General features: G+C 36.7%; 1 protein-coding gene across 13 annotated transcripts in view; it reads right to left on the reverse strand.

The window, feature by feature from the left end:
* ROBO1 (roundabout guidance receptor 1) overlaps positions 1-26,331 on the reverse strand; it is a 1,105,499-nt gene that overhangs the window by 103,738 nt on the left and 975,430 nt on the right. For all 13 annotated transcript variants that reach the window (XM_034656904.1, XM_034656884.1, XM_034656901.1 and 10 more), the window contains 3 exons: positions 6,947-7,067; positions 6,365-6,503; positions 3,651-3,778 (listed from right to left, as the gene is read on the reverse strand). In XM_034656904.1, coding sequence (XP_034512795.1) covers positions 3,651-3,778; positions 6,365-6,503; positions 6,947-7,067 — 388 coding nt within the window. The remainder of the gene's footprint in view (positions 1-3,650; positions 3,779-6,364; positions 6,504-6,946; positions 7,068-26,331) is intronic.

A 26,331-nucleotide genomic window follows, 5' to 3' on the forward strand; every position in this document is an offset into this window, starting at 1 on the left:
GAAGCATCGAACTTTACGTCGGAATCCGGGGATGTACTGTATGGTGACTAACATAATATAATAAAAAATTATTAAAAAAAAAAAGAAGTTTAAATCACCTTTTCTAGGTCACGCAGTCAGTCAATGCAAGAAACAAAATTCAACTAAATTCTGACTCCAACGTCCATGCTCTTAGCTACACAATTCTCTGTAGTACATTTCTTCCAGCTCTCATTATACCCAAACTCCAAAGAAAAATTTTAAAGTCCTTTACTCTTTCTACCAGTTCAAGTGAGTCCTCACTCCAGGGATTCATGAACTTGCTTGTTAAAAATCAAAAATAAAGGGGCACTTGGTTGAATCAGTCAGTAGAGCATGTGACTATTGATCTTGGGGTTGCGAACTGAGCATGGGGCTTCGTACTTTACTTTTTTAAAGATTAATTTATTTATTGGAGAGAGAAAGTGCACACAAGTTGGGGGGCACAGGGAGATGGAGAGAGAATCTCCACACGCTGAGTGTGGAGACTGCATAGGGCTTACTTTTTAAAAACAAAACAAACAAACAAACAAACAAAAACAGGGTCGCCTGGGTGGCTCAGTCGGTGTCTGCCTTTGGCTCAGGTCATGATCTCAGGGTTCTAGTATCGAGCTCCACATCAGGCTCCCTGCTCAGCGGGGAGTCTGCTTCTCCCTCTGCCCCTCTCTCTGCTCAGGCTTTCCCTCTCTCTCTCAAATAAATAAACAAAATCTTAAAAAAAAAAAAAAACAGAAACAAAAAAAAAATAAAAACAAAATTTCTGTGTTGAGACCCAGGTTCTCAAATCAGGTTCTCCAGGGGCATCCCAGATAATCGGCATATTGAATAAGTTTCAGATAAGTATAGATAATATAAGTTCAGATACATTCAGATAACAAACTTCAGGTAAGTTTAGGACACTCTGCCTAGTTCTAGGTTTGGCTCCAGTCCCTTTCAAACACAGACCACTAGGCAGCTGTCATAAGATGGCAGTCTCTTCAACTTTGATCCAACAGAACCTAATTACTGGCCTTCAGAATCAAAGCCACCAGAAGTTGCTTGAATTTCTCTCAGGACGTCCCCATGATATTTTCACCAATCAAGCAGAAGGTTGGAATCCATATTCGTATTTCAAATTGTAACAGTATTTATTAAATAACGTGCCAACTCTATGACCAGTATGATGCTGAGCACTGTGAAGACTACGCAAGTATGAAAAGTAAGAAAATCCTTAGAAGGGATATCGAAAGAAAAATGTACAGGTAGAGTCTCCAATAAAGCGGAATTGGGATTTCAAAAATGGAAAAAAAGAAGTGATTCTCAAATCAAGTCTATTTTTTAAATATTAGAACTAATTATGTCTGTACTGGGTATGAAAATCCAACGGGCACCCTCATTGAAGAGTGTTTTTTTTCCAGTAACTTCTACCTGGAGCACAGAGTTTTGTTGCCCAACATCAACTCCCAAAACTAAGTATTTTTTGTATGAGGGGTGAAGGAAAGGAAGATTATTTGAGCCCATTCTGACTCCAATATTTCCTTTTAAAAATGAAACACAAATAAAATACAGAAATTAATACACTACTGAATTTATTATAACCGTTTCCTGCTATCAAATGGATTCATTTCAAATTAGTTTTCCTTGTAGTAAGCAATATTTTTCTGTATTCAATCTCAAATGAAGAAAAAAAATACAACTTCTCAAGTTTCCTTTGTAAACTTTTGTATTTTTTTCTTAGCTATCTTCTGCAGTTGGGAATCATGCTACTTTCTTTGGCATAGTATGCATATTATCCTAAAATGTTAAAGATATTTTAACAGTAATATTAAAATGCAAATTTTATTTTAATATTTGGATAAAGGAATGCCTTCTTACCAATATACAGATCTTTCATAGATTTATAGAAAACCCAATGCAGTTGAAATAAAAAATTCTAAAATCTTAAGGTAGTTTCCAGATTTGATCATTTGTACCCAATTTCCATTGAAATTCAGGCTTAGGGAGTAAAAATTTCATATGGAAAACTTAAGGCTGAATTAGCTTTGGATTCAGTTTAAAATTGCAGGAGGAGTTTAAAATTGAAGGAAAAAAATTTAAAAATAAATAAAATTGTAGGAAGAAATTCTATTTTGATTTCAATGTCCACTGTAGACACGGAGAAATGGCTGTTATTAATAAAAGCATCAGACTCGCAAAGTAAAGGACTTCAAGCATAAAGTGAAACATATCTCTTTGACTAATGTGATAGACAATCAGCCTCCCTGTCACAACTGCCTAAAGACAGACACACCTTTTCATGTCTTGTCTGGGCTCCTTTTACTCGCTCTGGAGGGCTTTTGAACTGGGATTTGACATCTCTTAAATTGGCGCTTTCTCTAAACGTAAAGGGGTTTCCTTTTCTTACAGTTTTAGTCTTACATGGAGTTCAGGTCTAACTTAGATTAAAGAGAAGTAGTCTAGGCCTTAGAAATTCAATGTTTGTTCCTGATCTTCTCTTTCTTTTTTTTTTTTCTTTTGTTTTTATGAGGTTCAGCTAAAAACCCCAAAGTGGGACGTGATGGCTTTACAGAAAGGAAGAAAATATTCTTCTTTTTCTTCTTCTTCTTTTTTTTTTTTAACTGTAAAAAGCCCACAAGGCTCTTTTATAGAAAGCCCACAGTAGAAGCACTCCTCAAAAGCCACCTTTTTCTTCATAATAGCCTTAGAGGAGACAGTTCAGAAAGGATGACAGTGTCAAGTGTTGCTAATGTCAGACCCAGAAACAAGCTAAGTGGTTTAGGACCCAAATCCCTGTGTACTTTATATACTTGTCAAAATAGGGGTGTTTTTTCATGAGCAAAATGTTTTTTAAAGGTCATTGTCTTTGAAATTCCACAATAAAGAATTTGTCCCTAAAAAGGAAAAAAAAAAATGAGAGTTCTCCGATGAGCCATAGTGAGAAATAATCGTTATGACATCATGAAGAAAGGGGAAAAGGGATTATGAAAATGAAAAACATCTGGATTATGGATACAAAGGAGGTGAAAGAACCATTTCTGCATGAGTCTGACATTCAAAAACGTGTAGCCATAGAATGAGACATCCATTTGGGTTCATATAACATCAAGTAATAAATCTGTATCAGAATTAGCAAAGTGCAGAGGCAATTAACTCATTCAACGAATATTTACTGAATGTCTGTTGTTTCACAGGACTGTACGAATAAAAAAAAAAAAAAGGATGGCAGAAGTCCCTACTCTGTGGATGAATCATACATTTTAGAGGGAAATGGAATTTTCTTATTTTGGTGTTCTGAATTGTACAGACCCTCGAAAGTGCACAGTCTGAAGGACCGGTAGATTTTTTTTCCATTTAAAGACAAAGTTTTCATGGTAAGAGCTGTCATTATGTCTGAAGGCCCAGAGATCAAAGCACACCCTTCTCTACCTCACCAAGACAGAACTCTCCATAATTTTAACAACTTGATGAAATTTCCTGTAATAAATACTTACAGAGCTCCCATAGGCAAAATTATAATTTCTCTAAATTATGTTTGAATGAAATATTTATAGCACTATTTGAAGTCTATATTTCATGTAAACTACTCAATTAAATCATATTTTCTTCTAATATCAACATTATACTTCATATGATAAAGCAATCACAAACCCTACCTTGGACAGTCAGAGTAGCTGATGCTTCAGCTTTTCCAACCATATTTTCTGCAACACAAGTGTATGACCCCATGTCACCAGCCATCACTTTCCGAATCTTCAAGGTATGATCATCTCTGATCTCGTATCTAGTGACATACCAAACAAATGCACAGTTACTTTAAAAATCCCATCATTAGCAATACGCTAAGGCAGCAAATCAATAACGCGCAACATTCTCTTCAGAAAATTTAAAACAAAAGGTGAAATGTGGCGTCCCTCTATGGAAGCATGTAGATAGAAAGAACCTGTTTTCCCAATTACGTTGGCTAAACAATTAAACTATTTTCTAAAAGGATATTTTTGGGCAAAGTTGGCACTTCTTCATTTCTTTCCTCAAGCTACTGTCCTCGTACTAAAATTAAAAGATGGGAACCATTAAATAAATTCTTATTCTATGCTGGACTTTGTTTTATAGCTTTCACCTTTTAAAATTCTTACAACTACATGAAGTATTGGGGCGCCTGGGTGGCACAGTCGGTTGAGCGTCTGATTCTTGGTTTGAGCTCAGGTTGGGATCTCAGGGTCGTGAGATTAAGCCCCACATTGGGCTCTGTGCTCAGGGCAGAGTCCGCTTGAGTTTCTCTCTCCCGCTCCCTCCGCTCCTCCCGCTTGTGCGGTCTCTCTCAAGTAAACAAACAAATTATAAACAAACAAACAAACAATTGTATGAAGTACTGTACTCATCTCCATTTTTCAGATGAGAAATTGGAGGCATAAGAAAGTAAGGTAGCCTGGCTTTGGTTCCCAGCTAGTTTAGTGGCAGAGTTGATACCTGAACCCAGGCTCTCATCCCAGAGTTTACTTGCCTTGCCTCATCTTCTCTCCCCTTCAATGTTGGGTTTCTTTCGAAGTTTCACTTTAGTCCTCTTTTTACTCTACATAATATCCCTGAGTTATATTAGCTACTGTACGTTATATATTGATCAGCTGCACAAACATTCCCAAACCCTATTTCAATGAAGCTCCAAATTCATAATCCCAACTGATAGTTAGACATCATATCCCACAGGTACCTAATATTTCATATGTCAAATACAGCTTTCTTTCTTTCCCCATCATAAAACCAACTTCTCCTAATACAATCTCCCAATATCTTCCTCCAGCAGCTCTCTATATCTAACAAATCATCCAATTCATCAGTTTAGTCTCAGAAATTTCTCTCTACTATGGACCCCTACCCCTATCTCCTGCCCCAGTTCAGGCAATCCACATCTCTCATCTGGACAAAAACAACAATGGAGACCTGCCATTAGCCTTGCCCCACATTAATGTAATATCCACAGGGCTAAAAGTTATTTTCTCTAAAAAGTAATCCTGTTTGGGGTGTCTGCCTGGCTCAGTTGGTAGAGCATGTGACTCTTGAACTCAGGGTTGTAAGTCGGAGGCCCACATTGGCTGTAAAGCTTACTCAAAAATAAAATCTTTTTTAAAAGACTTATTTATTTTTTAGACAGAGAGAGAGAGTGTGCATTGGAAGGAAGGGCAGAAGGAGAGGGAGATTCTCAAAGCAGGCTCCTCATCGAGTGTGGAGCCTGACGGGAGGCTCAGTCTCATGACCTTGAGATCACGACCTGAGCTGAAACCAAGAGTCAGACGCTCAACCGACTATGCCACCCAGGTGCCCCTAAAAATAAGATCTTCAAAAAAAAATGAATCCTGTTCATACTAATCCCTTTTGACTGATCGGTGTGCATGCAATATGATTCAAACTTTTTCAGTCTATTATACAAAGCCCCTGATCGTTTGGCCCCAGTATCTCCAACCTGATATAACTTCTTGCCATCTGCCCTATGAGCTAGCCATGCTAAACTTTCCACCACTCAAAGCGTGTGATGTTCTTTCTCAGATTTGTGTCTATGTTGTAATGTCTCTTTTCCCGGAATACTCTTCTCTTCTTTCTTGCTTTTCAAATTTATACATATTTTTCAAGGCATTGCTTACATGTCACTTTCCTGTAAGAACCGTCTCCTGATTTCCTACTCCCCCACGTCTCCATCTATGTGACAAAGGTTTGCCATGTTATTCTGTATCCAGACACTCAAATCTTTTGGGAGCTCCTTGAGAGCAGAAACTATTGTCTGAGCCACCGTAACCCCAAAACCTAGCAAGGCTCAACACATGTTTGCCAAATGAACGGACAGACAGCTTAAAGACAACACCTGAAAGCTTCATTTCACTGTCTCATTCCCTGAGGCTGCAAGTATACCTCTGCTCTTAACCAATTTAAACACTTGACAGATATCAAGAAACTCTAACTTCTCCTGCCCTTCCCTGGTGATTTTGTAGCTAAGGAAATAGAAACCTGCTTTTTAATTGGCTCCTACCTATATCTTTACTGCTATACCTCCCTTCCCTTTCCTATCTACCCTCATACAAGAAATGGCTATTAATTGTGCTCTGGTTGGACAGAAGAGAAACCTGTTGAAGGACTATCACATTCTACAAGAGTTCCCTGGGCAAGCCAGGGGTCATGAATCTATAGTTCTTATGCGAAATCCTGAGAGAAAGCATGATAGCCTCCTCCTGATTCTAATTATTTCTAATATTACATCTGGTCCCTGATCAAAAAGTCTGGAGTAGACTAGTCTAATGGCACGTATATAAGCGATGGTCCAATAAGAACAGTAGAAATTCCGAGTGGATGAATCATATCACCAAATTCCGATCTGTACCTGGATTTGGGCAGTTCTCCATCGTCTTTTCTCCATCGTACCGTAGGCACAGGGTCACCTCGGGCCTCACATTTAAATTCTGCACTGTCATCCACAGTTACGGCCAAGTTACTAGGTCTCTTCACAAACGATGGTCTCTCTAAAATTAGAAAAAGCCATCTCAAGAACAAATAAAAATGAACAGACTAAAAACCATCTTAGATGTCCATAAAGACATTTATAATTTCAAATATTATTTAGAAAATTATTTCACATAGTTCCTTTCTTCTAGAAGCCCCGCCCTAGTTTTTGAGTTTTCTCCTAGTTTTCTTCCCAGCTCTTGGCTACTTTAGTGCCGGTTACTTGATTACTTTCTTGTCTCCTCTCCCACCCTGCAAAAATATTCATTTACCGTCTAAAAATGTGACTTCTTCCCCCCTGCCATAAAGAAACTGAAAAATGATAAGAGATCTACTTTACAGCGAGCAGATTAGATAAATTTCACTTACCCAAAAATGTGACTTCTTCCCCCCTGCCATAAAGAAACTGAAAAATGATAAGAGATCTACTTTACAGCGAGCAGATTAGATACATTTCACTTACCCAAAACAGTAAGCTCCGCCACTTCACTCTCACGTTCCCCAACCATGTTGGTACCAACACAAACGTACTTGCCAGCATCACTTTTGCGGGTGTAAGTAATCATGAGCTTTCCGCCTCGTATCTTAAAAAAAAGTTTTACAGGAATACTATTAAAATTATTTTAGCCATGTTGACATGACAGAAGTCTTCATAAGTGAAGTCTACTTTCCAAACAAAGAACAAAGCATAATTATACCAAAAAGCTGATGTGCAGTATTTGCTGTGTTTATAGGTAGTAACTTTAGACAAAATTAATGCCAAATATACCATATGAAAGGGGCCAAACACTTTTACTTACCTACACCTTCTTATACAGTTATTACATTCTGTACAACTAGAAATTTGTATTTCTAAACTGGCCAAGTTCTTTCATATTATTTAGTTATATGAAAACCAAACAAGTGCGTGAATAATTTGGTTAGCGAGCAGGGGGGGAAAAAGGAAATTCTTAATACCATATGAGTATAATTAATATGTAAATTCCGATTAGCTATAAGTGATTTTAAGAAAGCATATTCTAATACTAGAAGATGTGGGAACAAAAACATCCCTAATTACTTCATTGGTCAGAGTTGCTTTAAAGGAATATATCGTTAAAGATCTCAAACAGTGCAGAAACTGACATGATCTAAAAACACATAGGTGTTGCCGCTGTCCAAGTAGTTTCCCAGGGACTTCGGAGGCAGAGACTGAACAGATCCCAATAAATCATCTTGAAAGTCATTTGGACACACTCTTGAACATTTAATTATTTGAAGAAGAATTAATTACAAATGTAAGCAGACTTCCAGTACAATAAATAGACTGAAGTTGACCATGAATTAAGATCAGGTTGCGAAATTGAACTACCTTTACTTAATTTAATAGGCTTTTGGTGCAGAGTTGGGTTCAATTACCCAGGAATATCTATAATGCTCTGAACCTTGGAAAGGTTTTGTCAGGGATAACTTCTAGAATGTTTCTTCATGTAGGTTTGACCTCAACCTCACAGTTATTCTGTATAGTGTACTCATGAGAGAGAGAAAGACAGAGAGAGAGAGAGAGAAACGGAGAGAAGAAAAAGCAAAGCAAAGGCAGGCAGGAAAGAACTATTCAAATGGATGTTTTTTCCATCATAAACTTGGAGTTAATTGAAACCACTAGTTAAAAAGGCGGGGTCATAGTGTCTTGGAGGGCCTAAATTCCTTAGTTTCAATCTAGACACCCAAACTAGATGTGTTAGGACTTTATGTGTTAGGACAAACCAAATATTAACAGTGCAGTTTTAATTTCTGTGGTTTTTAGAACTTAACATTTTTCAGTCATTTTATTAAAATAATAATCATGATTCTCTAGGTACCTTTACAAAAACCACACAAGGACTTTACACCGTATTGCTCATGACTCTCTCCCTCACACCTAGAATAATGCCTACACATAGTCATCACTCGAATGATTTTTGTTGAATACAAACTGCTTTTATACACAAAATCTAGTCTGTCATCCAAGGAAGCATTTCTATAAAGGTTTATAGCAGTGACAAGATAGATATATTATTTACATATATACTTAACTAAATTTCACACTGAATAACACAAAGAAATAAATGTCATGCAAAAACAAACAAGTCTTCCAAAAGTTAACAATTGTCAATATTTTGTATGCAGTCTTCTCTCTCTCACACACAATATACAGACATAGCCATAGATCGACCTCTATCTCTACATCTATACACACACTTTTACTAAAGTGGAATAATTTGGTATATGTTCTTCTGTATGCATTTTCAACTCAATAATACGCTGAGAGTATTTTTACATTTTAAATGTTGAAGACCTTGTAGACAGATCCTCCCCAACCATTTCAATGACTAAATAGTATTCGATGACACACAGTATTCATTGTACAGATTTATCATATTTTACCAAACTACTCCCCTGTTGATAGATGTTGAAGATATTTCATTTTTTCCTCTTCTAAATCATCATCTTTTCTCTCGTGTGCAACTATCCCATTAGAAAGTCTCAAAGTGGGAGTCTTAATTCAAATGTACACCCAACCTTCAGGCTATTGGTTCACAGTGCTATTTTATGTTTCATAAAGTGGCTTTTGTGTGAATGTATCATTTAAATTTTGGTCTTTATCATAAGCCTGCTGTGAGACTGTTAGGGCAAGTGTTCTACTCACTTCATTTTTCACTTAAGGAACAAGCAGCTCTGCAGAGTGTAATCTCCTCTCCCATAAAGCTCCAACTATGCCCATCATCACAGTATATTTTAATTTTGCATTTCAGTGCCAGCTTTCCACCCTGACTGTGAACTCTGAGGCAGGGAAGCATATCTTATTTGTCTGTTAGTCTCAGGACTTGTCACAATAGGTTATCAATAGTAAAAAAAAAAAAAAAATGTGGAAGGAAAGTGACTTGCCCAATGTCACTTAGCAAGTGGGAACAGATTTTAGCCAAGATATGTCTTTCGCTACATGAGATGTGCAAATGACAGGAAACACACAGCCCACAGCACTGTTATAATGGTGATTTAATGAACTTGAGTTTAATAAGCTTGACTTCTTGAGGTTCAGAAAATCTGAAAATCATATCAAGATCCATACTATTAAGATCCGCTGTTACCTTTTGTCATGTATTTACTTTGAAACACTTTCCATAAACATTTCTAAAATCTTGAGGAAACAAAATCATTCCAGCAAGAATGAAGGTGACAAATTCTATTTCCTGATAGGAAAGTTCAATGATCTGAGATGTGGTCCTAGAGGATGTTCCATTATTGGTTCTTTAATTTTGGTCAAGGCATTGAGCCTCCTCCTAGGCCTCGCGATCTAACTTGAAATGTTTTTGCATATTTAGGTGGCTGCTTCATTTCTGAAGGGATTGTACGTTAATTAGTAAAAGTTACAGCAAAATAAGAGGAAGTCAACAAATGCTCTTAAGTATTNGCCACCCAGGCGCCCCACAAATTCTATTCCTGATAGGAAAGTTCAATGATCTGAGATGTGGTCCTAGAGGATGTTCCATTATTGGTTCTTTAATTTTGGTCAAGGCATTGAGCCTCCTCCTAGGCCTCGTGATCTAACTTGAAATGTTTTTGCATATTTAGGTGGCTGCTTCATTTCTGAAGGGATTGTACGTTAATTAGTAAAAGTTACAGCAAAATAAGAGGAAGTCAACAAATGCTCTTAAGTATTCTTTTTGCTTTAAAGATTAAGTCAGTGAGTCATATCCACAATAAAATATAGGCTTTATGAATAATTTTAAAAATATATTCAAACATGGAGGAAAATGAGAGTCAAAAAATGATGAAGTATAAATAATTTTCAACAGTACAGACATTTTTACAGCTTCAATAGAACATAGTACTAATTTACTTTTACAAATCTTAAATACTTGGGAAGGTAGAGTTTTAAATCAACTTGCTGATGCGCACGTGGGGCACCAATTAACATTATATATTGCAGCCCAACACCGTTCTGTTTTGAAAGGATCCCTATACATCGAGAAGAAGGGAAATTTTGTTAACATGAGTTATGAGGGGGCTGCTAGGGGATTCTCAGACAGGGGGAAATTCCAGTGTTGCGGTGAATGGGAGGAAGCAATAACTAAGGTGAACTACAAATTCAAAGAAAGCCATCAATATGGAAGAATCCATCCAAAGAAGCCATCAAGTACTCACACCCTTTTCCTACAGCTCTAGCTATACCCTTGACCTTGAACACATGAGTGTGAACTGTGCAGGTCCACTTCCATGCAGATTTTTTCAATAAATACAGTATAGTACTGTAATGTATTTTCCTTATGATTTTCTTAATAGCATTTTCTTTTCTCTAGCTTACTTTATCATTAGACTACAGTATAAAATACATATAACATACAAAATACTAAGTTTCTGTTACGGGTAAGGCATCCAATCAACAGCAGGCTATTAGTTAAGTTTGGGGGGAATCAAAAGTTACACACAGATTTTCGACTGTGCAGGGACTCCTAACCTCTATGATGCTAAGAGTCTACTGTGTTCACACTTGGCTCAATTCTGGAAAACTTTTCTAAATCCATCTGCCAGGGGACTTATGCTTTGGTGACACATAGCTATGTTTTGCTACTAAATATAAACAGAGAAGCCCTTCTTCTATAAGATTTCATTTTACAGACTGCTTTCCTAAACCATGTTTATTGTTCAAATTAAAAATAACCCACCAGGCATTTTATGAAATATTTTCTCTGTCCTTTGTAAGTACATACTAGTTGTAGGGACCACTATGACATTTATTTCTACAAGAAACGTTTTTAAATGAATCAGGTGTCTCAAGAAGCTCTCTTCATTAGAATCATAATATGACTAAAAGCTTACATTTATCGTACCTGTTCATTTATATATAATCTCTGTATCAATGAAAAAATAAACTAAAATAACTGAAGCCCAAAATAAAAATATTAACTTTATAAGGCATTTTTTGAAAAACGCATATTTTTCTTGAATAACAGCAGAGATATTAATCATCAATGGCTACATGAAGTCAACTAAATTGCACCCCCCACCACGGTGTTCTTTACCAACATAATCTGGTTGGAACCAAACTCAAAATGAAAATATATAAAAAAACTTAGGGGGAGAAAAAAAGAGAATATTTCTAAATCCCAGATAATCTTTCAAATTGATCAAAAGTAGATACATTCACATAGGAAAGCAAAGTGAGCATGGGCCCTGGAATCACCTCCTCTTAGTATCTACATGTGAGGTCAGGCAAGACGTTCACTTCTCTGTACTCTGTTTTTCATCTCTAAGATAGGGATTCTTTTAACACACATCTCCAAGGATATAGAGAGTTAGTTACATGAAATAAATCATATAAAGTACTTAGAAAAATGCCTGCACATTATCGTAATTATATATTATGTTTATGGATTTAATGATTAAAGAGACATTTGCCTAATCAAAACCAACCTTCCTTTGTAAGGCTACATCCAGAAGCTTTTTATTAAAATTAATTAGTAACACATCTTCCATTGGTTTTGTCAGAAAAAAATGTTTATTTGCATCAACATAGCAAAGCCTTAGAAACAAGTAATTCTCAGGCCAAATATGTTCTTATTTCCTCCAAAACAGGGATTCTTTATGAAGGCAATCACTTGCCCTCTCCCAGGAAATATACGGCAATGTCTTAAGATATTTGTGTTTGTTATCATTACAGGGGGAGCAGGGGTGTTACTAACCCCTGGGGGTTAGAGGCCAGGGAGGCTTTGGAACAGCCTACAATGCACAGAGGAGTCCTCCACAAGTAAGGAATTAGCACACCCAAAATGTCAATAGTGCTGAGGTTGAGAAATTTTGTTCTAAAGGCCTGGCTCTGGCCTAAGGATAAATGCTCGATTAAAAGGACAACAGGAGGGGCGCCTGGATGGCTCAGCGGTTAAAGCGTCTGCCTTCGGCTCAGGGCGTGATCCCGGCGTTATGGGATCGAGCCCCACGTCAGGCCTCCTCTGCTATGAGCCTGCTTCTTTCTCTCCCACTCCCCCTGTTTGTGTTCCCTCTCTCGCTGGCTGTCTCTATCTCTGTCGAATAAATAAAAAATCTTTAAAAAAAAAAAAGGACAACAGGAAGGAGGACTTAAAATTAGACAAAATAATAAGTATTTATTCTATTCGGGAAATCAGTGCTACGACTTCTGAGATTAGTATAAATAACCCCCCCGCCCCACGCACACACCTTCTACCCTGCTAGTAAGACAATGTCATTATAAAATACTGCATTCCATTCTGTACTCACTGGCAATAATGGTTTATGGTCTCCAAGCAGACATGGCAACTTAAATAGAAAACTAAACAAGCCTCACCAAGCCTGGAAAAAACTTATCTCCTTAGACATGTCAGAGACCGAAATTGACAAAGGTGAAGGAAGAAACAACAAAGTGCAGCAAATAGAGAAATATAATATATATATATAATATTATAATATAAATAATATAATATAAAAATAATAATAATGGGTGGAAATGGTAGTCTTCAATTTCTATAAATTCAAGTTGATTCTGACATTATGTAAATGGCTGAATGGAAACAGAGCTAAGCAAAAGCCATCATTTTATTCTCTATGGTCACAATTGTACACTACACGGGGGCCTGTTTTTGTCAATAAACAAAAGAACAGGGAAAACGCAGTATTATAACCCTGATCAAATATAACATACCGACTCTCAAGCAGGACCTATTATTAATCATCACCATTTTATGTTGAGTCATATAATAATATTTATTGTAAAGGGTGACGTTATACATTCTAAATCTCAGTGCCCCTTTGTAAATCAAAAATTGACATTTCCTCTCTACATAGAAAGGAAAAATATGTCTAACACATACAAAACACTATAAATGTGAAAATAGCCATATTTAAAACAAGTTAAGAAATATGTCTTGGCAGGTCTCTTCCTGCAACTGGATCTGACAGCCAAATTGTAAACCTATCAAAAACGAGTTTGTATAATGAACAGACACAATGTTAAACACTGCACTGAAGCAACACTTCTTTTTAACATAATCCGGGTGGTGGAGAAGCAGAACGGCGTTAAACTTTCAGACAATATGCTGGCATCTAGCCTATGTCAAAAATCTAAGGCAGAGGTCCTACTTCCTCATTACCACATACCTTACCAGACCATGGTGGTAGCCACATTAGAAACCCACATTTCCATAAGCTCTAGACAGTGCTTAAAGGGGGGCCTCAGCTATCTACATACTTGATAAAAACAAAACAGAACAAAGGTCTTGCAGAGGACTTGCTCTTTTTTGGGAAGGAGACAGAAGAGGAAAAAAAGAAGAAAGTGGTAAAGAATTTTATTTTATTTTTATTTATTTATTTATTTGGTGAACGTTATTTACATTTTTCTTTTTTAAGCACTCGGTTACCCCATTACCCCACACCCCTCCCTTCTGTAACCCTCTGTTTGGTTCCCAGAGTCCAGGGTCTCTCATGGTTTTTCTCCTTCTCTGATTTCTTTCCATTTACTTTTCCTTCCCTTCCCATATGGTCCTCAGCACTATTATGTACCACATATGAGTGAATTTTAAAGTTTTAAGTATCAGCCTCTGAATTTTTTTAAAAAAGTGTTTCAGAGACATTAAGGTATAGAACACATCAATATATTTGATATACAGGATTGTTATGAACTAGCATTTTTCTGTTTAAAACATAATACACGGTCATTTTCCCTAAGGGTGAAACGTCTTCTCTCCTAGTACTTAAAGATTTCTCTAAAGCTGTTGAAAATCCCTTCGCAGAATGTTTTCATCTTTACTAGACTATTTACTAAATACCAAGATAATATAGAAAAATCAGGTATAAGGTGTAGCTTTTAACTGAAAAGAGAATCATTTTATATTTCCAGTAAGCATGAANCTGAAAATCCCTTCGCAGAATGTTTTCATCTTTACTAGACTATTTACAAATACCAAGATAACATAGAAAAATCAGGTATAAGGTGTAGCTTTTAACTGAAAAGAGAATCATTTTATATTTCCAGTAAGCATGAAAAAATCAGAATTAGAACTTCAATCAGAATTCTTATTTCCAGAATATAAGAAGAAAAACTGATTATCTTTGTACACACAGAAACATGTTTTCTTTAAAAAGGTAAATTAAGTAAGCTTTTTGTCTGGTTATTCAGTGAAGTATATAGCGTACCCTGCAATCAGTACTTACAATCAGAAATAAAGATGAACTTAAAATGAACTCCTTGGTATGTCTTCATTTTCTACCCTAAAGCAAGTCAGATGATTCGCAGTATCTGCTACACAGGAATTTTTTTTCAGGCATCACCCTCACAACGTTAGCCATACACCTCTAGCTTAACATACTAACCCAACTGGGGCTAATTAACTAGTTTGGCTACACAAAATCTTTTCTGCTTTTAATTACATTAACTTAATGTGACTTGAATTCAGCAGACCAAAAATGAAACCACTAATTATATTAAGGGCTTCAAAGACGATTTCGAATTGCTAACCTCCAAACTGTCATATAATTTATTTCATTTCCTTTAATAGATTTTGCATTTAATATCTGTGTTGCTTACTAGAAATACTATTTTTAAACTACATCATAACAACAGATTAAAAGAAAAATGACTTAGAATGCTGAAGGAGAAATATGTTTAAATAATACCTATCAGACATACATAGGTGTTGTCACACAAGTGAAAAATTGTGCAGTACTGAATTTTCACAATTTTCAAAAAGTTTTAAAGGCTCAGAAATACTCATTTATGGTAGTAAAGCCTTGATAAGCAGGGTTAACATGAAGAGCGACATTTTTAAGGCACCCGAGCTTAGAAATTATTTTTTTCTGAAAAGCTTGATTCTTTACCACTGTTCTTATACTATTTTTGCAAAGTAAATAAGAGGAGAGGCTTTGAATTACAGTCTAGTCTAGTATAGATCATCCTTAAACAATTTACTACTAACTCTCTTTGGGTAGAATATTTGTTCCCAACAATGTTGTCAATTCTGCCTGGATCTCTGACCTACAGCAGGGATATCAAGCTGTTGTGAACTCGAGGAGAAGTACTTTGCATGGGTTTAAGACTTCTTAGTGACAATGAGATGCAGGTACCCCAGATGGCCAGCCCTGGCCCCCAGACATTCTCCTTGGTGAAAGGAAATGCAGGACAGTTTTGGACGGTCCCTATGGACCCCTTTCAACAGAGACATGTAGAGAAGAGTCATGAAAACAGGTTTTAGGTTTGTTTGTTTTTTTCAAATTTAGCATTTATTCAACAAAGACAACAACAAAAATAAACCAAAAAGATATCTTGCTTGAGCAGGGAGTGGGGGGGAGGGGCATTAAAATAACTTTCCCATCTGGCTGCAAAAGCAGTAACACTTTTTTTGTTGCTTTAATGCAAACAATTCAGATTCAAGCGTCCATGTTTTCTACAACACACACTACAATAGCATCTTTCAAAAACAACCATGCTTTACCGCATTCAAAATTAAGCAAAAAGACTGGTGGTAGTGGAATTAAATGTACAAATGACAGACAAAGGATTGGATAAAATACATGTCTCGTAGCAATCTAAAAAAAATTACAAGCAAGCAGCAAAAGATAATTCATATAATTCAGATGGTACACAGTATCAAAGAAATTGCTGTATTTCTTATTTGACAATATTTCTTAAACCTTTAAGTAGTTCAAAAAGAACAGATGATAAAAAAGTCATGTTTAGAATGAGATCATTTCATGTTTTTACTAGTTCTTCTTTAATATCATATTTAGATACTTTACATTTCTGAATACAATGTTAATGATTGTGTTCTTGTTTCACTCTTTGGAACCTAAATTTTAATGTAGTTAGTAATCAGATACAAACATAAATGTTTGATAAATTTCCACTATCAAAAAAGCACTGACCTAAAACAATTTGTATCTAATACTCTAGTCACCATAAACACTTTTCTTAGTATATAAGCAAATTTCAAGAAAATTTTTATTTATTCTGCTTATTTGTCCTCTTGTCCACAAAAATAATGCTTTTTAAAATTCAGGTATCCATGACAACACAATTTCATATTTAAGTCTCATACGTTTCATTTTAAATAAATATATAAACAATACAACAGGATCAGCCAAACCATGGTTCTTCCTGGCTAACCAAGTCTACTCACTCTTTCTACTTTTCATAAAGACTACTATCTCTCAATTCATTTTCTGAAAAGTGTTCACCTCTCCCTATTCCTTTATCATTTCGGTTCACAGAAACCTTAGAGAGAGAGAGAGAGAGAGGAGAAGGAAGAAAAAAATGCATTGTTTTAAATATTTCCCACTCAATCCCTTGCTCAGATGTGACCTGGTTTCATGCTGTTCAGGGAAAGGTTGTTAGGTAAAGCGGCCTTGTACTCATCACCAGTTCGATACAGACTCGTGACACAATGAGAGCAGCTGTAACCCAGAGATGGGTTAAACTGAGAAAAACAGATTATGGAGTAGTATTCACAATATTTTTTTAACTGTGGATTATTTAGAAAATTAATTCAGATTTTAATCGCACTGTAAAAAGTTTTTGCCTGGGTAGGACTCATCCATTGACTCATCAGCCATTCTTATGCAAAGCCCATTTCCTGTTCTACAGTCTACTTAAAATGTAAATAATGCCCATGGGGTTTGCACAAAACATCTTACATAATAAAAAGATGACAGGGTAAAGTACATATTCATTATAAAAAAATTATGAAAATGACAAATCAAAAGCAATCAAATGACCATTTTGCTTTTTTCTTGCGGACATTAAAAGGGGCAGCATTACAAGGAGAAAACCATAACTTGTAGGTCTTTCAACTGTTCTCTTAGGAGTAGAATAGAGAGGAAAACTAGGCAATTAGGATCCCTCTATTGGTGTCCCATATTTGCTTAGGCTGCATGCATAGAAGAGAACATGATCCAATTTCATTTGTTGCCAGTACACTTTACAATACCATTTAAAAACCAACACGGTTTCAGCCAGGAGTTTAAATACACTCAGTCATCAGAGGGAAGCAACAAGAGACGCGTGCAGAAAAGGCAATTATCCCAGTGGGAGCACGTGGCTCGCCACAGCTTGGGGAACTGCCCGCTGAGAACACAGGCCTGGGAGAACTGCTGCCTAGGCCTGCGGCAGCTGCATTGCTCTGTTATTTCCATTTCCCCTACTCAACTTTTCATTTCTCCTTCATAGCAGTTTATGAACTGGTAGTTGGCTGTTTGCTGCCGCAGAGGCACACCTCTGATAATTTGATTACAGACCCCGTCAGGAAGTGCCGTATTGCTAATTGCAGGCAAGGGGAAGCCACCCTACAGAGAGACACAGTTAAGTTATAGGGAGAGGAGGATTTTCTTTGTGAAGGTATAAATTATTACCTTTCTGTCTATCGAGTTTATATCACCAGAGGACCTTCCTGTGAATCATTTTAACAAGGAATAATAGAAAAGAAACACAGTCTCCTTAAATACGCACCTCTTTCCCTTACATGTGACTCAAAGTCAATATGAAGACTTGGGTTTGGCATTTTCTCTCAGACACCCATTTTCTTGAGCGAGTCACAGTTATGTAGCCTAAAGCAATCCACCAAGAAAGCCCCCTTTAATTTACTGTATTTCAAACCAGGGGCAGACAACTGCTTGGTGCTGGTGAAATGGAGAGCAGAGAGACAGGGAAGGCTTTTAGCTGATTTCCCAGGTGTCTGGTTCCCCCATCATTAAGATCAGAACCCAAAAGTAAATCCTATAAAAAGGAAGTAATACAAAGGACGCTTTGGGAAGAAAATAGCCTTTGCTAGCTATCACCTAAAAGTAAGAAAGTTGGGGGGGCGCCTGGGTGGCACAGCGGTTAAGCATCTACCTTCACGCTCAGGGCGTGATCCCGGCGTTATGGGATCGAGCCCCACATCAGGCTCCTCCACTAGGAGCCTGCTTCTTCCTCTCCCACTCCCCCTGCTTGTGTTCCCTCTCTCACTGGCTGTCTCTATCTCTGTCGAACAAATAAATAAAATCTTTAAAAAAAAAAAGTAAGAAAGTTGATTGATTTTTACCTCTATGAAAATTATAGGTGTTATGTGGTAGTATTCTGCATGCATATGAAAAATTAATTTAGCTCATAGCTATTAAACTTAATGTATTAGTTCCTTCACAGGTCTCATGAAACAATGTCCTGCTGTTTTAAAGGTAAAAACAAAGTCTTACAGGCAATTTTCACTTTTCTACAAAACCAGGTTTGCTTTTTATCACCTCAACCAACCATCTGGCTATAATTCTGAATTTACATACCGTCACTGTTAGGACAGCCTGAAATAAAAATCTATGGAGGAATTATGACTATACTGTAGAAATAAAGATGACAAATGCTCATACTATTTGAGGGAAGAAAAAGCTCATTTTCAAACACTTGGCTCTTTCGAGTTACAAGTGCACCAGCTGAAAATACTTTTCAAACAGTAAATCCCTTTTTCTCTCCATCAGTTCTTACACTTAGGTCTTCTCTACAGTTTTGGTCCAGTGTGAGAATTTCCCTCACCACCAAATGCCTTGCTAAGATAATGCCTTTTCCAGAGACTGTGCATAATTTGTTACTCTTGAAATTTAAATGCACTTGTATTCTGAAGAAGATACATAGCCATGGCAGAAAAAGTCAAATCAAGGTTGAGTATGCAAGGGATTCTTGGATTCAGAAATTCAGAACGACTTTATGGAAATTAAGTAAGGAGTAGTACTTAATGGAAACATTTATAATTTGGAAAAAGTATAAAGCAATAAAATCCTTTCATCCTATTTGTTGGGATTCTCTACAAATACAAACATCCCTAAAGCAGCTACACGCTGAAGTAAACACCCATTTCCATTCTGTGGGATTTTAATCCCAGAGTCAAAGGACAGCAAGAGGAGACTTCAAGTGACAAGCGTAATTGATTAATCAGAAGTCAGGGCCCATCAGACCAGGGTCAGAGACTCAATATCCATATGGCCAGTTGCTTCACTCTCTTTTATTGATCACAAGACTATGTCAGAACTCAGCTCCGTTATTTTGCAAATGTGTGCCTCCTCTATGGTAAGATAAAAATAATAACCCTCTTCTCCCCCAATACTGCTCATGTTAAGACGAATGAAAACATGTCTAAGCATTGCCTAAGGAAGCAAGTAGGGTATTTTGTGGATGTGAAAAAGCCATTAAATTCATAAAGAAAAAAGGTTGGAGTGAGGGCTTAAATTAACTTCTCGATGGTTTATGTTAAGCTTCAGAGTCACCCACGCACATTTCTCACAATTTCCTGAGAACTAATGATTAAGGCACGGACAAATAAGAAATAAAAACAAAGGTATCCTGACCCCTTGTATTTCTATAGCTATCCGTGAAAAAAGAAATTAAAGAGGACTGGTATTTGTTTAGGACAATCTTTCTCGGTTACAAGTAGTTTAGTTCTCTGTTCAAGGCAAAAGTGTCCTGAACAGAAAATGTGGTGCAAAAAGTATGAATGATGTTAATGATCTCAGTGTTCTGAACTGCTCCTAACCCCATGTCTGTAAGTATTTGAACTTTGAGTTGAAATTCAGAATTTTGTAACTTTTAGATTGCATCCACACAAACTTAATGAGTGGCTAGTCTATTAACTAAATAGTAATAGACTATGATTCTATTCTATTATTCTGTTTAATAGTCATTGTTAAATCCTAACAGCAGGAGGTTCCAAAAATAGGTGGTGGGAAAGGTTCTGGTGGAAGTGATGTCAGCCAGTGCAAAGATTAAGGAACAAGATAAAGTCAATTAAAAAAAAAAAACAACAACAAACTTGATCCCATGTTTCTTGCCTCTCTTCCACATGAAATATAAATTCTATAATGATAAAGAACTTTTCATATCCCTAGCATGTAGCACACCACCTACATAACAGACGATATCAGACTTTTCAAGACCTAAAAAAGCAGATACCTAGAATTCCTTGATTTCATTCATGACTTCAGAAAAAGGTTTGATATTTTAGAATTTAAGTTAGAAGTACACTATTTTCTATTGCCTTGCAGAAGACAAATTCAAATTCTAATGACTTACTATCAAGGTAATAAATAAATTTAAATTTTCTGATGATTCAAGACAGGTTTTATTTTTTTATTTTTAAAGATTTTATTTATTTATTTGACAGAGATAGAGACAGCCAGCGAGAGAGGGAACACAAGCAGGGGGAGTGGGAGAAGAAGAAGCAGGCTCATTAGGAGGAGCCTGATGTGGGGCTCGATCCCATAACGCCGGGATCACGCCCTGAGCCGAAGGCAAACGCTTAACCGCTGTGCCACCCAGATGCCCCACAAAACAGGTTTTAAAGGACTTACCAACTGCAAAAACCTAACGGCAACTGGGTGGCTCAGTCGGTTAAGTGTGTGACTCTTGATTTCAGCTCAGGTTATGATCTCAGGGTTGTGAGATCAAGCCCTGCTTTGGACTCCATGCAGACATGGAGCCTGCTTCAGATTCTTCCTCTCTATGGCCCCTCCCAAAAAAAAAAAAAATCACCTGCAAAAACCTAAACCCTGAAAAAATTTAAGCCCTACATGTAAAATGCCTTTGATGATTTTCTCCAAAAGGACATGAAAATTGTATCAGTGAATCTGTGGTACATTTCATAAATGTATGAATGTATTTAAACAGCAATCTGTATTATTATTATTGTAGGTAATGAAAATAGTGATATATCAACTTGTGCTATATACACGATGCTGTTGCATTCATCATCTTTGATTTTTACAACAGTTTCACAAAGGAAAATATATTTTCCTATTTGGGGACGAAAAAACTAAGGCTCAGAGAATATCAGAGACTTGTTCTACACCATTTAGTAAGTGGATTGGAGCTTATTCTCCACAGGTCCAAAATAAAGGTTATATAGAGTGCTTCCTTTTGAACAAAAAGCAGGAATTCATATTTTCTTTGCATCCCACACCACAAACTATAAATTAGCAATATCTTGCAAATGCATAGAGCCCACGATTCAATGGCATGGCAAAGAAAAAGGTGTTATTGGTGGACTGCCTGAGCATGTTAGACTGATGGCCCTCCTTCCATCTGACTCCGTATTTCAACCTGACTGATCTGGTATCCAACCTAATTGCCCTTAATCCATCTGGCTGCCAGGGGGGAAAATGTGCATGTTTACACTTGACATCTGCATGTGTTCTTTGCAAGTAAAGTGTAGTTAGGTAAATATTTTATATTAGTTCCTACACAGAGGAATGGTTCTTCTTTCCCCATATAAACATGCACTTACTATCATGGCATGTTTATAATTTAAACAGAATATTTATAAGCTTCCCTAATAAAGATGAGGAAATCCGACATAATCTTTTATAAGCATGACGCATGGGGCAATATGGTGGCGTAATATGTCTAGGTGAGAAAAGAATGACACCATGAATGTTCAAAGACAAAGAAATATGAAATGCTGGGTTCCTGAGGAAATTACACGTTATCCACCCAAGGAAACAAATTTCCATTATTTTCAACCAGTTTTACCCATGTTGAGTTCAACTGCTCTTGAAATTTTCCCACAAGATGATGCTCTTAACAGGAGCCTGTTTCTACTGTGATCAGCCTTTAAAGACTTATGATCACCTAGATTTGTGAGATTTAAGAAGAGAAAACCTGTGCCATCTGTTAGTAATTTTCTTAATGCACACCAGATTATTTTACAAGTGTACTATTTATCATATTATCAAATTCTTCAGGTTTAAGGAGATAAAATTGAAGTGGTCAGATGTTACCAAGAGAATATTAGTGCTTTTAAAGCATCTATCCTTCGAACAAAAGATGCAAAATCAGCATTAGTTTAGATATCAGCCTCAGCATAAGATTTGGGATTCTTCTTTGAGAGAGTATCCTTAAATAAAAGTGATAACACATGCAAGATTGAGAAATAGATAGAGTCAATCTTAGCCAGTTACAAATAATGAAAAAAATCCCAACTCCCTTTTAAGGGGGGATTAAGGCTTAAAATAATTTCTTTGCGTTCTGCATCTTGGGCCATGTTAAAACACGGAAAGAATGCCTTGTACAATCAAGCGCACTGCTCAGTCTACTACTCTGCGTTTAAGATTACAATTCATTCTGCCTATGGTAAACAGAAAACAAGGGAAGTCTGGGTCATCCTGAGCAAACACAAAAATTATAAGCAATAAGAAAAGTCAACTTTTTTTAAAACAGAGAGTTTACCAAAATGTATTTTGCTATCATTTAAGTGTTTGCTAAATTACAGATAAGCTTTATAAGCAATGCTTGAAGATAAATTTTAAAACTGCATCTTTAGAGAAGCATTTCATCTGTCATTAATAGAATATCAAAAATACATACCTATATATAAGCTGGTTAGAGCACCATCCTTGCAGCCACAAAAGATTAAACCTTTAATTTGGCAAACTACTCTAACCCAAAATTAAAGAAAGTGCTCCCAGACAGTAGTAAAATTTCACTAGTCCTTGGCTATTTGGAGAAATGAAACAGCCCGATCAAGTATATCAAAGTCTTGGAAAATGAAGAAACACAGCTGCTTGAGTAAGCATGTATTATAAGGGGAGAAAAAAGGCAGGTGGGGGAGGGGGAGGGACAACATTTTAAGTCTGCTTTCTCGATTAGTATACCCAACTAATCTGAAATTCTTGTTATGGGCTTTGTCACCTGACCACGTGTGTCCATTTCATAGAGTTATAATACTTCTGGTTAGTATACACAATTGATAATTACTTTGAATTATGAGGTACAACTTTTCTTTAGCTGATGACTCAAACGTCTCAGCCATTACTTTCTGGAAGCTCTACTCTGACTGAAGGATCATGGATGCTAACCAGCAGCGTACATCCACATTAGGTTTCAGCCCAGTGAGTTTCAGCAGTTGGCAGATTTCCGTACGGAAAGTGGCTTGGGCAGATCTGCTAGGTCCTCCACTACGTCTTCTAATGTTGCTTTGGCTGAAACCGACATTATGGGTGGGATTAGATTTTAGAAAAATATTCACAACTGTTTTTAAGGAAACCTGTTTGGAAAAAAAATCAGAAAGCCAGAATCATCTCAAGAGACTTAAAAGAGTTCTGACAAACAGCATGAAATGCAAAACAGGATAAAACATCAACATTGTACAATAACAAAATTGTTCAAGATTATTCTGATTTTTCACATATGTTAGGACTTGTACTCATAGGGACGTTCATTACGTTACTTGGAGGAAACTCGAAAATTTTATAGTGTATCATTTCCTGTTTCCTGAAGCAGACTATTTGTTGGAGTAGAAAATACATTATCTGGCAGTGTTTAGCCTCTGCCACAGTAACTTTGCTTCCAAACCTACTTGCGCCCTCTCCGTGATGGTTGAATGAGCTTACATAGACATACGAGGACTTTATTAGGAATTACAACAAGGTGTCTCAAGGGACCTAGACAAAAATGGGCAAGCAGTCCATAAACTGTAGAGCCCCTTAAACGTAGATGCCGGAGAAGGCGACTCATATATCTGATGCACACGTAAAAATTGGTCAAAACAAGGTATAGTACAGTTTAATCAGTGTTTTTCTTGTTTTTTGTTCTGTTTTGTCCACTGAATATCTAATTCAAAAGGGCTCTTTTTCATTCTTAGTTAAAAATCACGGGTCTCTTACCTCTCCAAGTTTTAAATACCAATGCAGAATGAACATTAACTGAAAATCAAGACAGAAGTACTTAAAATAACACCTTACAGTAAGGCTATCATTCATAGTCCTCAAAACACTTTCATTGCTCTGGTTTGATTCTCATAATAATCCTAATAAGCAATCGGGGAAGATTTAATTATTTTAATAGTGTTGATAATTAAAGGACTTGGTTAAGATCTAGTTGTTAGTGTAGCTTCAAAGAGGAGCTTCGGGGGCCCGTGGCTGGCTCAGTTGGTACAGCATGCAACTCTTAACCTCAGGGCCATGAGTTCTAGCACTGCATTGGGTGTGGAGCTTACTTAAAATTAAATTAAATTAAAATTAAAAAAAAAGGAACTTCAGACAGAAGAGAATTTCCCAGGATGGCCATAAGTTAGGCTTAACTTACTATTTAAATTGTTGTTATTTTATATTTTTAATTTTTATTTATTTATTTATTTATTTTAGATTTTATTTATTTATTTGACAGAGAGAAACAGCGAGAGAGGAAACACAAGCAAGGGGAGTGTGAGAGGGAGAAGCAGGCTTCCCGCCCGAGCAGGGAGTCCGATGGAGGGCTTGATTCCAGGACCCTGGGATCATGACCTGAGCCGAAGGCAGACAATTTTTTATTTTTTTAATGAGATTCAGAGGCAAACACAATCGCTTAAGATGAACGTGGATACATTCTTTTTTTATTTATTTGACAGAGAGAAATAGCGAGAGAGGGAACACAAGCGGGGGGTGGTGGGACAGGGAGAAGCAGGCTTCCCATTAAGCAGGGAGCCGGATGTGGGACTCGATCCCAGGACCCTGGGATCATAACCTAAGCTGAAGGCAGACGCTTAACGACTGAGCCACCCAGGTGCCCCTAACTTGGATACATTCTCATTAACACACCTGATAAAGCCAGAAGATGTTCAGAATTATTAATCAAATTGACACAAGGCCATGTTTGTGCCCAATGGATAAATAAGCTGAGGCTTTTGTTAAACCCTATATATTGAAGATACTACTTTCTATACTTACCAAGATAGGAAATACTGAATTTGAGACATAAAACAAGTGGCAAAATTATATGAAATGAATCCAGTAAAACACTTTACCTGTGGATTTTGTGTTAGGACTTGTCTTGTGTTATTTTAGAAGAGTTGATCAGGTCTAGTCTGTCACAGGAAAAATCAGAACAGGAAGAAATCTGGTGTTGAGAGGTCTGGCTCTTGCTCCTGACTCACAACACAGATTCATGAAGAGATTTGGGGCAAATCAAATCCCCTGACTCCCCCTTCCTTCTTAAAAATAAAGGAGTTTGCCTATTCACAATCTCTCAAGTCATTTCCACCTGTAAAATTCTGTATCTGTAAGTCACACTTACAGAAATATATTTACTCACAGAACTAACTTGTATAGTGTCTCTTCCTTCACATACTGTTAAGCTAATGAAAACCATGCTTTTAGAAAAAAGAAATAGTGTCAATGATACCTCCTTTCCATTTTATAGGGGAATAAGAAAATAAACACATAAAGTATGTAGGGTTATAAAATCAAGAATGTTCAGATGAAGAACTTAACAATTCTAGGTGTGCTAGAAAACATTATTCTGATTTATATTTCATTCAGATAATTTTTTCCCAAGAAATACATATTGAGCTCCTATCAGAAGACAGACAGGGAATATTGCTGGCCCTCAAGTATCTTCTGTATATTAGAGGAGTAATTTACAAATAAGGATTGCTAACAGATTAAAAGAAGAATACTTAGTAAAAGGCAAAGGTCAGCATAGCTGGGAGATAAGTCTAGTGCAGATGTGCAGAGCGGGGTTTTGTAGAAGACTTGTCTGTACAAGTTGCATTTAAGTTGGAACCTGAAAAAATGAGTGAGTTAGACAAAGAGGATATACGGGTCAGGACATTCCAGGCAGAGGGAAGAGCATATGCAAAGACATCATCATTTGTTCCTTCAAGCCCTTGACATCCAAGGTCTTAAATGCATCTTGAACACATATATAATGAAAAACTAGAGCAATAACCACATGCTCACCAGAATTATGTTTATAATCATACTGTCATCTAAACTAATTTGTCTGCTAGAACTGAGAATGTCTTCGTTTATTACAATTCTTTCATGAGAGGACTTAGACTTCACAAGTGGGTCTGAAATCCTTGGCTTTCTTTTCTCTAGTTTCAGTGT

Source organism: Ailuropoda melanoleuca, chromosome 1 (genome assembly GCF_002007445.2).
Source record: "Ailuropoda melanoleuca isolate Jingjing chromosome 1, ASM200744v2, whole genome shotgun sequence".
NCBI lineage: Eukaryota > Metazoa > Chordata > Mammalia > Carnivora > Ursidae > Ailuropoda > Ailuropoda melanoleuca.